This window comes from Alosa alosa, chromosome 18, assembly GCF_017589495.1.
Source record: "Alosa alosa isolate M-15738 ecotype Scorff River chromosome 18, AALO_Geno_1.1, whole genome shotgun sequence".
In the NCBI taxonomy this organism is placed as follows: Eukaryota; Metazoa; Chordata; class Actinopteri; order Clupeiformes; family Clupeidae; genus Alosa; species Alosa alosa.
Window position 1 is genome coordinate 1989640 of NC_063206.1, and position 15798 is coordinate 2005437.

General features: G+C 46.4%; 1 protein-coding gene across 1 annotated transcript in view; it reads right to left on the reverse strand.

Moving 5' to 3' along the window:
* Window positions 1-15798, reverse strand: part of LOC125311872 (cullin-9) — a 77375-nt gene that overhangs the window by 15860 nt on the left and 45717 nt on the right. The window contains exons 20-28 of the mRNA XM_048270241.1: window positions 14189-14218; window positions 12264-12394; window positions 11796-11978; window positions 10395-10555; window positions 9087-9348; window positions 6245-6479; window positions 5563-5765; window positions 5108-5355; window positions 1657-2032 (exon numbers count right to left, since the gene is read on the reverse strand). Coding sequence (XP_048126198.1) covers window positions 1657-2032; window positions 5108-5355; window positions 5563-5765; window positions 6245-6479; window positions 9087-9348; window positions 10395-10555; window positions 11796-11978; window positions 12264-12394; window positions 14189-14218 — 1829 coding nt within the window. The remainder of the gene's footprint in view (window positions 1-1656; window positions 2033-5107; window positions 5356-5562; window positions 5766-6244; window positions 6480-9086; window positions 9349-10394; window positions 10556-11795; window positions 11979-12263; window positions 12395-14188; window positions 14219-15798) is intronic.

Sequence of the window (15798 nt, forward strand, 5' to 3'; positions counted from 1 at the left end):
GAGCTTAGAGATGGTCACATTAAGTTCACCTGTAAAGGTTCTAGTGCAGGGATTCCCAAACCGGTGGTACGCATAGCAACGGTGGTACGCATAGCAACGGTGGTACGCATAGCTGCCACTAGGGGGTGCGCGAGATGAAAAGGGCAATGTCGGAAAGGAGCTAAAAATGATTAATTAATTAATAATCTAATTAGTTAATAAATAATAAACCATTCCTAATCGGGTTATAATGATATGGAAACGTGAAATTAAAGGAAATCATTTGTAAACTCTATAGCAGACTATGTTTTCGTAAAAAAAAAAGAAAAGCTACCCACAATGCAGCGGGCAGCCAGAATATCTGGCGCGTTAGTTTTTGCGTAGTCTACGCAAACATGGAAAACTGTCTAAAAACAGGGACACTGTCCAAAAGGCCTAATTAAAGCGATCGAAGAAGAGAAGCAAGAGAAACAGAGCAGGAGACAGGTAACGATGGGATGGGATGGGGTGGGATGGGGTGGGATGGGATGGGGTGGGATGGGATGGGATATGGGATGGGATGGGGTGGGGGGAAGAATGATGGAGGTGGAGCGCAGGTGGATAAAAGGACGCGGGAAGAAAACGAAAGTAGCATAGAGGCCTCGGCTTCACTATGATGAGGCATATGGGCCTCGGCTTCACTATGATGAGGCATAGAGGCCTCGGCTTCACTATGATGAGGCATAGAGGCCTCGGCTTCACTATGATGAGGCATATGGGCCTCGGCTTCACTATGATGAGGCATATGGGCCTCGGCTTCACTATGATGAGGCATAGAGGCCTCGGCTTCACTATGATGAGGCATATGGGCCTCGGCTTCACTATGATGAGGCATATAGCCCTCGGCTTCACTATGATGAGGCATATAGGCCTCGGCTTCACTATGATGAGGCATATAGGCCTCGGCTTCACTATGATGAGGCATATAGGCCTCGGCTTCAAGTGGATTGGAAGACAGACTGCCCAATGCCAAGTGCATGGTTTGCAGTGAGGTGCTATCTAACCAGTCTAATGTTGTTCTCCACACTGTTTTTTTTTAGACAAGTTGCACATTTTGATTTTGCTATTTGTTATCATATAGCGTGGCTAATTAAACATGATGCCTGGAATGGGTCAATAGAATGTGCTACTTTTCGGATGGTGGGGGTACGCGAGCCGAGTCAGGATGTAGCAGGTGGTCCGCGGGAAAAAAAAGTTTGGGAACTGCTGTTATAGTGGATTTTAGGTTCATCCTGAAATTTCACCCGAAAGCCGAATATCCCTGACTTTCTGTGAGTAGTGTGTGTGGAAGTTTTTGGATGATTATTTAATACAGGATCTGGATTGGATGTTGTTGTTGTTTATGAGAGTGCAGGATCTGGATTGGGTGGTGTTGTTGTTTATGAGAGTGCAGGATCTGGATTGGGTGTTGTTGTTGTTTATGAGAGTGCAGGATCTGGATTGGGTGTTGTTGTTGTTTATGAGAGTGCAGGATCTGGATTGGGTGTTGTTGTTGTTTATGAGAGTGCAGGATCTGGATTGGGTATTGTTGTTGTTTATGAGAGTGCAGGATCTGGATTGGATGTTGTTGTTGTTGTTTATGAGAGTGCAGGAAAGAGAATGAGATAAGAAAGGTGGAGATGGAGGCCGGAGACGCACCCGGCAGCAGTAGTGGTTGCAGCAGAGGGTGGGGGCGGGTTCTGCCCCCCCAGACTGGGCCACCAGGCACACGGGGCACTGCACGGCCGGGCTCGGGGGGGGCTGGGCGTTGCGTATCTTCAGCCCGGCGGCCAGGACCAGGGCGTCAGGGTCGTCGGTGTAGCGCTGGATCAGCAGGTCCACGTTCCACCTGCAGTGCACCAGCAGGTGCTGGGCCCGGTCCAGGTCCAGGCTCAGGGTCCCGGCCACCTGCTGCACGGTGCGCTGCATCAGCTGCTGCACGTCCTCCTGGCTCATGGTGCGGCCCATGGAGAACAGGACCGCCTCCAGAACCGCGTCCTCCGCACGATGGCCTGCCACACTCACACCGCCCAGGCTGAGAGAGGGGGGAGGACACGACGAACGGACACACACACACGCACACGCACGCGCACGCACACACACACACACACACACACACATCACACACACACACGCATATGCACATTCATATCATACACACACACGCGCACGCACACGCACGCACACACACACATCACACACACACACATCACACACATATGCACATTCATATCGCGCACGCACACGCGCACGCACACGCACACGCACACGCACACGCACACGCACACGCGCACACACACACACACACACACACACACGGGTAGTTTTAGCATTGTATGGTAAACACATACACATACTTGAGGTTCAGTTATGGCTCACCAATTTGTGATCTCTTATGGGACAGCTGAGCTTTACAGTTGAGACCTGGCATGTCTTTCACACAACAGAGATGACGCAGAGAGTGGCATTTCTAAATGTGAACAGGCGCAGTCTTACAGCAATGAGGTGATTAACATCCTCGCCAGACTTCACTAATGGAGGTGCCCTCTTACATTTGAGATTTCAGTTCATTTGAAATTATTTTACCTCATTGCACTGAGTGATAATGACTTCACATTACTAAATGTAAATATAACTGAAATGACTATTCTATAGAGAATGCTCATATTAAATAACTCTATTCTATAGAAAATGCTCATTAAACGAGTTACATTAAAACAATTAATTAAAAGTCTTGACTGTATCTATCCTATCCTGGTATATTTCAATTTATTTAAGTTTTTAAGTGTCCAAAATGGCATAACCAAACTAATTTTGGACAGCAGAATGTTTTTTGGTACTAGTAAAAGTAAACTTGTTCTTAGATGTCTGCTTTTGTTTTTATATTTTGCCAATTTTTATTCAGAATTAAAATGTCTTTAGGTTAAGATGGTTACAACATTGTAAACAATTAAAACATTTGCTGATGTTATAAATGTTCAGTGTTATCTGAAGGAACAAATTAATATTATGTTATATTACGCATTGTTACAAAGTTAATGCTCATGAATACCTACTTCTATAGAATTTAGTTTGCAGCTGTCCTTAACCCTATGAGTCCTGCTCTATTTTCTGGGCATTCTCACTACCTTTAGGTATAAGCATTTATCCTGGTCATTGCAAGTGCCATTCACACAAGCTATATATTTTTTTTATTTTATTTTTTTCCAGCAGAATCTAGGCTACCTAGATCTGCCACTACTTGTATTGATTTGATTTTGGTTTTTAAATAATAAAAAAAACAAAACAAAAAAACCATATCATAAAATTCTTACATTTTGAAATGTATCTCACCACAGCAAGCTGCCAGCTGGACATGACTTGCATGTGTATGTAGGGCAGCCTGTCCTGAATCTGGCAATATAAGGACCACGGTGGAGGGAGTCTCTGGGGCTGAGCTATTTACAGAAATGTGTGTTGTGTGCCTTACAGACATAAATACCATTTTTTATATAGTGATGAAAAATGTGATCAGTCTCTTCTCTCACTATGACCTTTCTGCACTCCACATCTGTGACACGAACGGACCTGACCTGACCTACCTGACCTGACCTGAGCATGCGCAGTAGCCTGATTCTCTACAACAACTTTTTACTGCATTGCAATGCACAAAGTAAAGGCAATAAAGTGTTTCTTTGTCGAACAAAGTGGGATGCAGTGTGAGCCTTGAATTGGATGCCATGCAGGGATTTGCTAGGATCTCAAAACCGCATTATGAACATGCTTTGCCATAGAGAAACACATGAAAACGTCAGATTATGAGCATGCTTTGCCATAGAGAAACACATGAAAACGTCAGATTATGAGCATGCTTTGCCATAGAGAAACACATGAAAACGTCGGGGAGGTTGAGCTATATGAAGTTATTATTTTGCTGTCCCTTCGTCTGTTTTTATAACGTAATCCCTTTGACCCAGAAGGATGTGTTTGGTATCAATAGAGAGTTCTGTGTCTCCTTATTCATCTGGCATATCTATGCGATCACGGGTTCGCAAGTAATTCAAACTAGAGTAATGGGTGCGTAGGTGAACGCAGAGCAGTATAGACTGTAAATATGATGCAATTTGATTTAATTACATGATTTTTTAAAATTTGAGTACTTGATAGTACAGACACGTGCCTAGTCTCTTTGGAAAGCCCCACCTCTGCTCTGTCACACAATAGAGGTTTCATCTCGCTGCGACGAATAACTCCGGAGCAATTTAACAGAGAAGAATGGGTGTGTTTTTTGACGCACTTTGCGTCAATAGTCCTCTAAGGGTTAGTCACTGGTCTTCGAATAATCAAAACTGAATTTGGTTTTGTCAGACGAAATAAAAACGCCAACAAACATGGTTCAAAATTCAAAGCTCTTTATTTAAAATTAGTAAAACATATTTATATATGTATATTTATATTTATAAGTATGCGTGCGTTGGCCTGAAACGCCAACTTTAGAAGAGAAAAAAAAAAGATTAGAAGGTAGGGCTGGTAAATTTTTGGTGCGAAATAAACAGTGCAGAGGCATCAGCAGCACTTTGAGTAACTCTGTGGCTGACAGACAGAGATCCAGACGTTGCAAAGCCCACAAGCACTTCTACAATCATTCACCGAGCGCTAACACATACAGAACCATTAACAGCAGAGCTGAACTGACAAGACAGTAAGGCAGAGGGAGCGCACAGTATCTATGGACCGCACTGATTTGGCTCTGTGGCCGAGTGATCAGCTCATTACTTTTCTCTTTTTACAGACTTCATTTGTCACTTGCCCTGAACAAGAGAAGGTCATGAGAACGCAAGCAAAACCTGAACAGAAGGATTTTTTTTTTTTTTTTTTTTATGAGCCTCACTGGTATAGGGGAGGTGGCTGGTGGTCTCTTAAGACTCTGAGCCACAGGTTTGGCAGAAGGTTGGCCAGGAGGCGAATTCCATTCCCCTTTCATGCACGCACACACACACACACACACACACACACACACCACCCCTCCCCCCACTCACAACTCAACATTTCATACCCCAACAGAGGGGTGTGAGCTAAGACAAAGGTCAAAGTTTAAAGGTCAAGGTCAAGCTCAAGGTGGTCCTCACACCTGATGTCTGCCTTGGTGGAGTTCTTCTTGAGGTCGGAGCGGCTGAAGGAGAACTGGGCCTGGCCCTTCTGCGGCGTGGAGGGGTCCTCGGGGAGGAACTCCAGGATGTGGGGGCTGTCGTCGTTGCGCCGCACGTAGCCCTTGTTGATCACGTGGATGACGCACGACAGCACGTCGGTGGTGCTGCAGCTGAAGCGCACCGCGCCCGGGGAACGCAACGCCTCCTGCTTCCAGCACGTGTCCAACACCTGCAGGGCACACCGCGCGACGCGACGCGCCGCGACGCGACGCGACGCCGACGCGCACTTGCGCGACGCCACTGCGCACACATACACACACAGAAGGTCAAGTACCATGTACACACACTCAAACCAGGCAAACGAACAAACACACAGGCACACAGTTCATGCACAAACACAGAAACCATGTGCACAGATTCACACACACACACACACCCTGAAGACGAGGTTGTCGATGTGCATCTCGCGCTCGCTCTTCATGATCTGGACGATGAGGCAGTAGATGTAGTTCCTCTTGCGCTCCAGGGTGCGGGCGGCGTCCTCGTCCACGTTCAGGTACGTCTGCTTGGGCAGCAGGTGGAAGACGCTCTGGGCGCCACCACTCTGGGACAGCAGCCTCGGGTTCAGCCGCAGCTCTCCTGGGACACAACGCGCTGAGTTAGTCACCATGGCGCCTCAACAACCCCAACGCTCCCCAAACACACCAAGTGATACTGCAGCAATGGGGCAATACAGGGCAATACTGCAACATAGGGCAAATACAGGGCAATACTGCAACATGGGGCAATACAGGGCAATACTGCAGCCACAGGGCAACACAGGGCAATACTGTAACATGGGGCAATACAGGGCAATACTGCAGCCACAGGGCAATACTGCAGTCACAGGGCAATACTGTAACATAAAAGGGTTTTACGTTTTCAGGCGGCTATATTCAGGCCGGGGCTGCTTCACTTAAGATTTGAAAATAGATGATCATATATAATGGCCTCAACAGATTATAATAACAGCTACAGAAATCCCTTTTTTAATACGTGTAGGACCAAAGGGTTATGACTGTATGACACAGAAACATGTGGGGTGAATTTTAGACAGGCAGGTGGGGAGGACACCTCACCTTTGGCGGGGTCCTGCATGAGGATGCCCTTGTCTCCTGTGAGGGGTTCTAGAGCATGGGCCAGAACGGCCGTGGACAGACCTGTGTCCTTCTGGAGAACGTCCACACTCACATCCTGCCACAGGAGAAGAACAGAAGTCAGTATGAAGCACAGAGGCGAGTGTTTGTGTGTGAGAGTGTGAGTGTGGTGTGTGTGTGGGTGATGTGTGGTGTGTGAGAGTGTGTGAGTGAGTGAGTGTAGAGTGTGTGTGTGAGTGTGAGTGTGAGTGTGTATGTGTGTGTGTGTGTGTGTGTGTGTGTGTGAGTTTGATGTGTGTGTGTGAGTGTGAGTGTGGTGTGTGTGAGTGAGTGAGTGTGGAGTGTGTGTGGAGTGTGTGTGGGTGTGTGTGTGTGTGTGTGTGTGTGTGTGTGTGTGTGTGTGTGTGTGTGTGTGTGTGAGAGAGTGTGTGTGAGAGAGTGTAGAGAGTGTGTGTGTGTGTGAGTGTGGGTGATGTGTGGTATGTGAGAGTGTGTGAGTGAGTGAGTGTGATGTGTGTGTGTGTGTGTGTGTGATGTGTGTATGTATGTATGTGTGTGTGTGTGTGTACCTCCTTGTTGTTGAACTGCAGCAGGATGTACATCTGTAGGGTGTGTGTGTGTGTGTGTGTGTGTGTGTGTGTACCTCCTTGTTGTTGAACTGCAGCAGGGTGTACATCTGCAGGGTGTGTGTGTGTGTACCTCCTTGTTGTTGAACTGCAGCAGGGTGTACATCTGCAGGGTGTGTGTGTGTTGTGTACCTCCTTGTTGTTGAACTGCAGCAGGGTGTACATCTGAGAACACCAGCAGGTGTGTACCCTCCTTGTTGTTGAACCGCAGCAGGATGTACATCTGTAGGCGTGTGTGTGTGTGTGTACCTCCTTGTTGTTGAACTGCAGCAGGATGTACATCTGTAGGTGTGTGTGTGTGTGTGTGTGTACCTCCTTGTTGTTGAACTGCAGCAGGATGTACATCTGCAGGGTGTGTGTGTGTGTGTGTGTACCTCCTTGTTGTTGAACTGCAGCAGGATGTACATCTGGAGTGTGTGTGTGTGTGTGTACCTCCTTGTTGTTGAACTGCAGCAGGATGTACATCTGTAGGGTGTGTGTGTGTGTGTGTGTGTGTGTGTACCTCCTTGTTGTTGAACTGCAGCAGGATGTACATCTGCAGGGTGTGTGTGTGTGTGTGTGTGTGTACCTCCTTGTTGTTGAACTGCAGCAGGATGTACATCTGCAGGGTTATTGTGTGTGTGTGTACCTCCCTTGTTGTTGAACTTTGCAGCAGGATGTACATCTGCAGGGTGTGTGTGTGTGTGTACCTCCTTGTTGTTGAACTGCAGCAGGATGTACATCTGCAGGTGTGTGTGTGTGTGTGTACCTCCTTGTTGTTGAACTGCAGCAGGATGTACATCTGCAGGGTGTGTGTGTGTGTGTACCTCCTTGTTGTTGAACTGCAGCAGGATGTACATCTGCAGGGTGTGTGTGTGTGTGTGTGTGTGTACCTCCTTGCTGTTGAACTGCCTTGGGATGTACATCTTCAGGAGTATTGTGTGTGTGTGTGTGTGGCACCTCCTTGCTGTTGAACTGCAGCAGGATGTACATCTGCTTGCTGTTGAACTGCACTGCAGCAGGATGTACATCTTACATCTTCAAGAGTGTGTGTGTGTGTGTGTGTGTGTACCTCCTTGTTGTTGAACTGCAGCAGGATGTACATCTGCAGGGTGTGTGTGTGTACCTCCTGTTGTTGAACTGCAACAGGATGTACATCTGCAGGTGTGTGTGTGTACCCTTGTTGTTGAACTGCAGCAGGATGTACATCTTCAGGGTGTGTGTGTGTACCTCACTTGTTGTTGAACTGCAGCAGGATGTACATCTGTAGGGTGTGTGTGTGTACCTCACTTGTTGTTGAACTGCAACAGGATGTACATCTGCAGAGTGTGTGTGTGTGTACCTCACTTGTTGTTGAACTGCAGGATGTACATCTGCAGGAGTGTGTGTGTGTGTACCTCACTTGTTGTTGAACTGCAGGATGTACATCTGCAGAGTGTGTGTGTGTGTACCCTTGTTGTTGAACTGCAACAGGATGTACATCTGCAGTGTGTGTGTGTGTACCTCACTTGTTGTTGAACTGCATGGGATGTACATCTGCAGGGTGTGTGTGTGTACCTCACTTGTTGTTGAACTGCAGGATGTACATCTGTAGGAGTGTGTGTGTGTGTACCTCTTGTTGTTGAACTGCATGGGATGTACATCTGCAGAGTGTGTGTGTGTGTACCCTTGTTGTTGAACTGCAGGATGTACATCTGCAGGAATAATGTGTGTGTGTGTACCTCCTTGTTGTTGAACTGCATGGGATGTACATCTGCAGAGTGTGTGTGTGTGAGTTTGATGTGTGTGTGTGAGTTTGATGTGTGTGTGTGTGTACCTCCTGTTGTTGAACTGCAACAGGATGTACATCTGCAGAATGTGTGTGTGTGTACCTCCTTGTTGAACTGCAGCAGGATGTACATCTGCAGGTGTGTGTGTGTGTGTGTGTGTGTACCTCTTGTTGTTGAACTGCAACAGGATGTACATCTGTAGGAGTGTGTGTGTGTGTACCCTTGTTGTTGAACTGCATGGGATGTACATCTGCAGGTGTGTGTGTGTACCTCCTGTTGTTGAACTGCAGGATGTACATCTGCAGAATGTGTGTGTGTGTACCCTTGTTGTTGAACTGCAGGATGTACATCTGTAGGAGTGTGTGTGTGTGTACCTCCTTATTGTTGAACTGCAGCAGGATGTACATCTGTAGGAGTGTGTGTGTGTGAGAGAGTGTGTGTGTGTGTGTGTAGGCATGCGTGTGAGTGTGCGTGCGTGTGTGCATATGTGTGTCTGTGCGTGCATGCTCCGACCTCCTCGTCCAGGTCCTGCAGGGTCTTGTCCAGCTGTTGTAGTCTGTACAGGTGGAACTCCTGCTGCAGCTCCTGGGACTCGCGCAGGTTGGTGAGCATTTGCTGGGGGAAGCGGTTGGGGAAGCAGGAGCCGATCTGCTCGATCACAGCACTCTCCAGCCACACCTTGCTCTGGCCCAGCAGACGGTCCCCAGGTACCTACATGCGACGCATCACTGGGATGACCGATGACAGAGTAATTAGTGATTAGAGAATGTCTGCACATCCAATCCTGGTAGGTGCTCAAAAAAGAAAACAAATAGGTAAAAATGTAAAGACAATATAAAGATTACGCAAAGACTACGCAAAGATTACGCAAAGACTACGCAAAGACTACGTAAAGATTACGCAAAGATGATGTAAAGATTACGTAAAGACTACGCAAAGACTACGCAAAGACTACGTAAAGATTACGCAAAGACTACGCAAAGATTACGCAAAGACTACGCAAAGATTACGCAAAGACTACGCAAAGATTACGCAAAGATTACGCAAAGATGATGTAAAGACTACGCAAAGACTACGCAAAGACTACGTAAAGACTACGCAAAGACTACACAAAGATTACGCAAAGACGACGTAAAGACGCATACGCAAAGATTACGCAAAGATGATGTAAAGACTACGCAAAGATTACGCAAAGACTACGCAAAGATTACGCAAAGATGATGTAAAGACTACGCAAAGACTACGCAAAGATTACGCAAAGACTACGCAAAGATTACGCAAAGATGATGTAAAGACTACGTAAAGACTACACAAAGACTACGCAAAGACTACACAAAGACTACGCAAAGATGATGTAAAGATGATGTAAAGACGATGTAAAGATTACGCAAAGATGATGTAAAGATTCACGTGAAAAGATTCACGCAAAGACATCACGAAAGACGAGCGTAAAGACCACGTAGAAGACGCATGTAAAGACTACCCAAGACTACTGCAGAAAGACATGTAAAGACTCACGAAAGATGTAAAGATCACGCGAAGACCTCACGTGAAAGATCATGTAAAGACTCACGAAGACTACGAAGATCGACAAAAGACTCACGCAAAGACGATGTAAAGACTACCTGAAGACGACGTAAAGACGACATAGATGTAAAGACGATGTAAAGGTCCATCCGCACCCACACAGCCTCCAGCAAAGTGCTTCCCTCATCTATACAAGTACTCCAGGTGCTGTAGTGGGGTGTGTGTGTGTCTCACCTGTAGAAGTGCTCGAAGGTGTTGGCGAGCTCGAGGCCGGACAGGAAGAGCATGGGCTCCAGGAACTGCTGCAGCTGGCTGAGCGTCTCCACGTTGCCACTGTCACCACAGCTCTCCTGGATCATCAGGTCAATGTACTGGGCAAAGCGCTCACTCACCTACACACACACACACAGAACACACGCACACGCACACACACACAAACAAACAACAGAACACACACACACACACACACACACACACACACACACAGAACACGCGCACACACACACACACACACACACACACACACACACAGAACACGCGCACACACACAGAATACACACACACAAACAACAGAACACACACACACAGACAGAACACAGCTTAGTCGTTGATAACACAAGCCAAGAATAATTCAAACCATGAATGATTTTAATTTAGCTTTGAACAGAAACATGCAATCATGAGAAATTTCAGATGGATCAAGGACACTCCGACAGAGCAGGAGGAGTAGGGCAGCTGCTGGACGACCCCTCTCCCTCCTGAGCCACTGATGGCCGATGGTGGTGCAAGTGCAGAAATTTGTTTTGAGTAATGTTAGTACTCAAGTGCGTGGAGATGGAGCCTGAGAGATGCATTGTGGGTGGTGTAGTTCGGTACTCATGTACATAGAGGAGGGGGCTGATGCATTGTGAGCAATGTAACTCTACACTTATCGTGCGTTCCATTTGTACGTGGTGACGGCATGTGGCAACTTGTAACTTGTGAAATGACGTAACGTTCAAATAGTCAGAACTCTCCGTGAATTGGGGGTCTATTGATTTGTACGAGACCGCTTCTCGTCAGACGACTTCAGAGGGCCGTGCAGTCATGTAATTTTGTGTAACTTCTTACTACTCGTAAGAAGACCCATTCGTACAAATGGATCGCACAATTATGTACATGGAGGCAGGGGGCTGTCGTTGTGTACTCACGTGCATGGAGGTGGGGGCTGAGAGATGCATTGTGGGTGATTTAGTAGAGATGCATTGTGGGTGATGTAGTTGTGTACTCACGTGCATGGAGGTGAGGATGGAGAGGTGCATTGTGGGTGATGTAGTAGAGGTGCATTGTGGGTGATGTAGTTGTGTACTCACGTGCATGGAGGTGGGGGCTGAGAGGTGCATTGTGGGTGATGTAGTTGTGTACTCACGTGCATGGAGGTGAGGATGGAGAGGTGCATTGTGGGTGATTTAGTTGTGTACTCACGTGCATGGAGGTGAGGATGGAGAGGTGCATTGTGGGTGATGTAGTTGTGTACTCACGTGCATGGAGGTGGGGGCTGAGAAGTGCATTGTGGGTGATGTAGTTGTGTACTCACGTGCATGGAGGTGAGGATGGAGAGGTGCATTGTGGGTGATGTAGTTGTGTACTCACGTGCATGGAGGTGAGGATGGAGAGCTGCAGCAGTGCGGCGGAGAAGCCCTGTCGGAGCGCCAGCACGAACGCCGTCTGCTGGCCAAACAGCTCCTCCATGGCGTTCTTCAGACGCAGGTACATCGCCCGGTAACGCTCCACAAAGTCAGGCAGGCTACATGTGGAGTCCAGAAACTTCTTCACCTGCACAGAGAGAGCACCATTTGCTTGATTATATTGATGTATTTAAAGTATGAATGAATGTGTCTGTGTATGCTTTTATACATGTGTGTGTGAATTTCCCCTGGGGATCAATAAAGTATCTATCTATCGTGTGTGTATGTTGCAATGGTACATGGGACATTATTGAACCGAACGACACACCCTTTACGGTTCGTCTGTGTGTGTGTGTGTGTGTGTGTGTGTGTGTGTGTGTGTGTGTGTGTGTGTGTGTGTGTGTGTGCGCGCGCGCGCGTGTGTTTGACTGACCTGTCTCTGTACGACTCCCTGCCAGCAGAGGGCGATGCCAGCAATGCTGCTGGTGTTCTTCAGCTTGGGCTTGACTGCCGAAGAAGACGATGACATCACGGCCGCCTCCTTGTTTTTGCCCTCCTTGCCATCTGAAAGAGACGCCCCATTATGCTGACCGACACACTACCCACTGGCTTCAAACTCTAAAAAAAACTCAAGCAACACACGGCCAGAGGCTCGCCGATGCCATGCCAGATACAGTGAGGACTAAGCGGCTTTACGAGCCCTTTACCGGCTCATCAGATATTTAATGCTTAATTCACTCATAAACATGGACTTCTATGAACTGGAAAAAGCCGATTGAGAAATCAAGATTTGGCAAATATGAGCCAGCTTGGTGTAGTGCATGTGCAGCAATGTTCCTTTATGGAAAAGCAGCTGTCTCTAATAAGAAATAAGTGTATTTGAGGGTTTAGTGTTAATATTTCAACAGTCTCTAATGAGAAATAAGTGTATTTGAGAGTTTAGGCCAGGGGTGGGCAAACATTTTGGCTCAAGGGCCACATTGGGTTTTGAAAATTGACCACCAAAAAAAAAAAAAAAAAAATATTTATTTGTTTTCAAACATTAATTGATTACTGCTAATCTGATGCTGTTTAGCTCATTTATAAATGGTGCACTGTCACTTTAAGAGCAATTCACGTTTAGTCAGCTCCACTGAAATATAGCCTATGGCTAGTGCGGTTCCCATGGCTGTGCTCTCTCACAGTTTATAAATGGTCAGTAGTGGGAACTACCGTTGCCTTCATCATTTCCTTTTAAACGTTTCTTATAAGGAGATATCAATTATCAACAATGACGAGCCAGCTGGAACCTGCCGCTCTCTCTCTCCCTCTTGAGCGCGCTCAGACGCGCTCCCAGTTAAATGGAGGAGCAGAACGTTGAAGTGAGATCAGCCGCAATGGAGATACCAACGAGCATCATCTCTATGTAACATGATGTTTTGACATTGATATTGTAAACGTTTTCTAAGAAGAGTGAAAAGCAGTTTGCAGTAAAGCTAACCACAACGTTGTCTATTGCAGAAAAAAAATAGCGAGCAACCTGATAACCTAATGAAATGCTCGGCGGGCCATATGAAAGTGCTTGGCGTAGTTTGCCCATCCCTGGGGGAATATTAAGTGTGTGTGTGTGTGTGTATGTGTGTGTGTGTGTGAGTATCAAATGAGTGTGTGAATATCAAATGTGTGTGTGGGAATATCAAATGTGTGTGTGTGTGGGAATATCAAGTGTGTGTGTGTGTGTGTGTGTTTGTGTGTGTGTGTGGATATGAAATGTGTGTGTGTGGGTATCAAATGTGTGTGTGTGTGTGTGTGTGTGTGTGTGTGGGGGGGTATCAAATGTGTGTTTATGTGTGTGTGTGAGGAGTATCAAAAGTGTATGCGTGTGTGTGTGTGTGTGTGTAAATATCAAATGTGGGTGGGTGTGTGTGTGTGTGTCCATATCAAACTTGTGTGTGTATGTGTAAATATCACACGTGTGAGTGCAGTCATCGGAGCACCTCTGGGAAGCATCACTATCATAAGCAAACCAGCCCAGAGAAACAGAGGGAGAACAAAATGACATCTCAACACTCTGTGTGTTAGAGTATGTGCATCTATATGTTTAAGTGGGTGAAAGTGTGTATGTATCTACATGTCAAAGAGTGTGTGTGTGTGTGTGTGTGTGTGTGTGTGTGTGTGTGTATAAGCTGCTGGTAAATAGGAGGCAGGAAAATAAACCACAGTGGCAGGTGCTGGTTAATAAGGGGAGGAGCTTGGACAAGAGTGAATTACGCAATAAAAAAAACCCACTGCCTACATACTCAAAACAGAAAATATAATTTGCATAATAAACAGAAACAAAGTGCATTGCAGGACTTCAACTTCTATTCTGTTACTTACTCTTCAAATCTTTGCTTCTGTTGATACCTTCTGAAAACAAGAAACATATCTTCAAATAGAGAACTCTAATGGCTACAACAGCTTCAGCACAATTTTACATTTTCATACACTTTGCTTGAAGGTGCAATGTGTAGCTCTACTGAAGATAATAACGATGTGATTGTGACATGAGGAAGCACAGCTATTCCGTGCGCATGTGCGTCTCTTGACCATTTGCTTACATTATTCCCGTTCTGAAAACGTATGCAAAATTCATGACAAACTCCTGGAGCAACAAAGGCACTCAAGACCCCTGGGATGCACAGGAATTCTGGAACTCTAGACCCCTGGGATGCACAGGAATTCTGAGAAAGCTGCATGTTCTTTGCACTGTAAAGGTCTGTGGCCTGTGCTGTGAAGGTCTGTGCTGTGAAGGTCTGTGCTGTAAAGGTCTGTGCTGTAAAGGTCTGTGCTGTAAAGGTCTGTGCTGTTAAGGTCTGTGGTCTGTGCTGTGAAGGTCTGTGCTGTAAAGGTCTGTAAAGGTCTGTGCTGTGAAGGTCTGTAAAGGTTTGTGCTGTAAAGGTCTGTGCTGTAAAGGTCTGTAAAGGTCTGTGCTGTAAAGGTCTGTAAAGGTCTGTGCTGTAAAGGTCTGTGCTGTTCTGACAGACAGAGAGACATTGTCCAGCAGAAACCCCACATTGCACCTTCAGTTAATCGGTCTGGTCATAGAAAGCACTCGGAATGCAGGGACATAGGCATGCAGCCCTGACCTTTCAACACATGCACATCATGTGGCTTAAGTGTTAGATCTCTGACCACTCTTTCAACACATGCACATCACGTAGTTTAAGTGTTAGATCTCTCCACAGTCTTACAACACATGCACATCACGTAGTTTAAGTGTTAGATCCCTGACCACTCTTCCAACACATGCACATCACGTAGTTTAAGTGTTAGATCCCTGACCACTCTTCCAACACATGCACATCACGTAGTTTAACTGTTAGATCCCTGACCACTCTTCCAACACATGCACATCACGTAGTTTAACTGTTAGATCCCTGACCACTCAGAATCTACAGGAGACTATAAGGCACTGGTGTCAAATCTCTCCTGAGTCAAAACAAGTCTCGCAGGTCTACTAAGGAAAGACATCAGCCTAGACTAATCTGGACGATGACGTTGGGTCAACAGAAGTTGAATACTACGTTAGACCTGCTTAAAAGGCCAAAATGAGAGGCGTGTGCAGCCAAATGCGTTAACGGCCTCATGAACATGTGCTGGGAAAGGTCAGAGGTCATTTGAAGGGCTGGCAGAGCAGCCACGGCCACTTCACAACAACGCCAATGGGTTTATTGGTGAGCTGACATGTCGGTCAGGCAGAGGGTTTGGTCTGACCAATAAACCAGTTGCTGTTCGCAAAGTGAGCAGCTTTACGATACTTGTTCTTTTTAATATTAAGTTGCTCTTTGCGATACTTGTTCTTTTTAATATTAAGTTGCCCTTTCTGAAATTGCTGCCCCTGCTGTATACCTTGTCAAGGTGCACAGTCTTCTCTGTCCTTTGAGAACCAAACAAGCAAACCGCACAAAGGTTTGGTCACAAAGACGGAGCCTTAAGGCCAAAGGTCA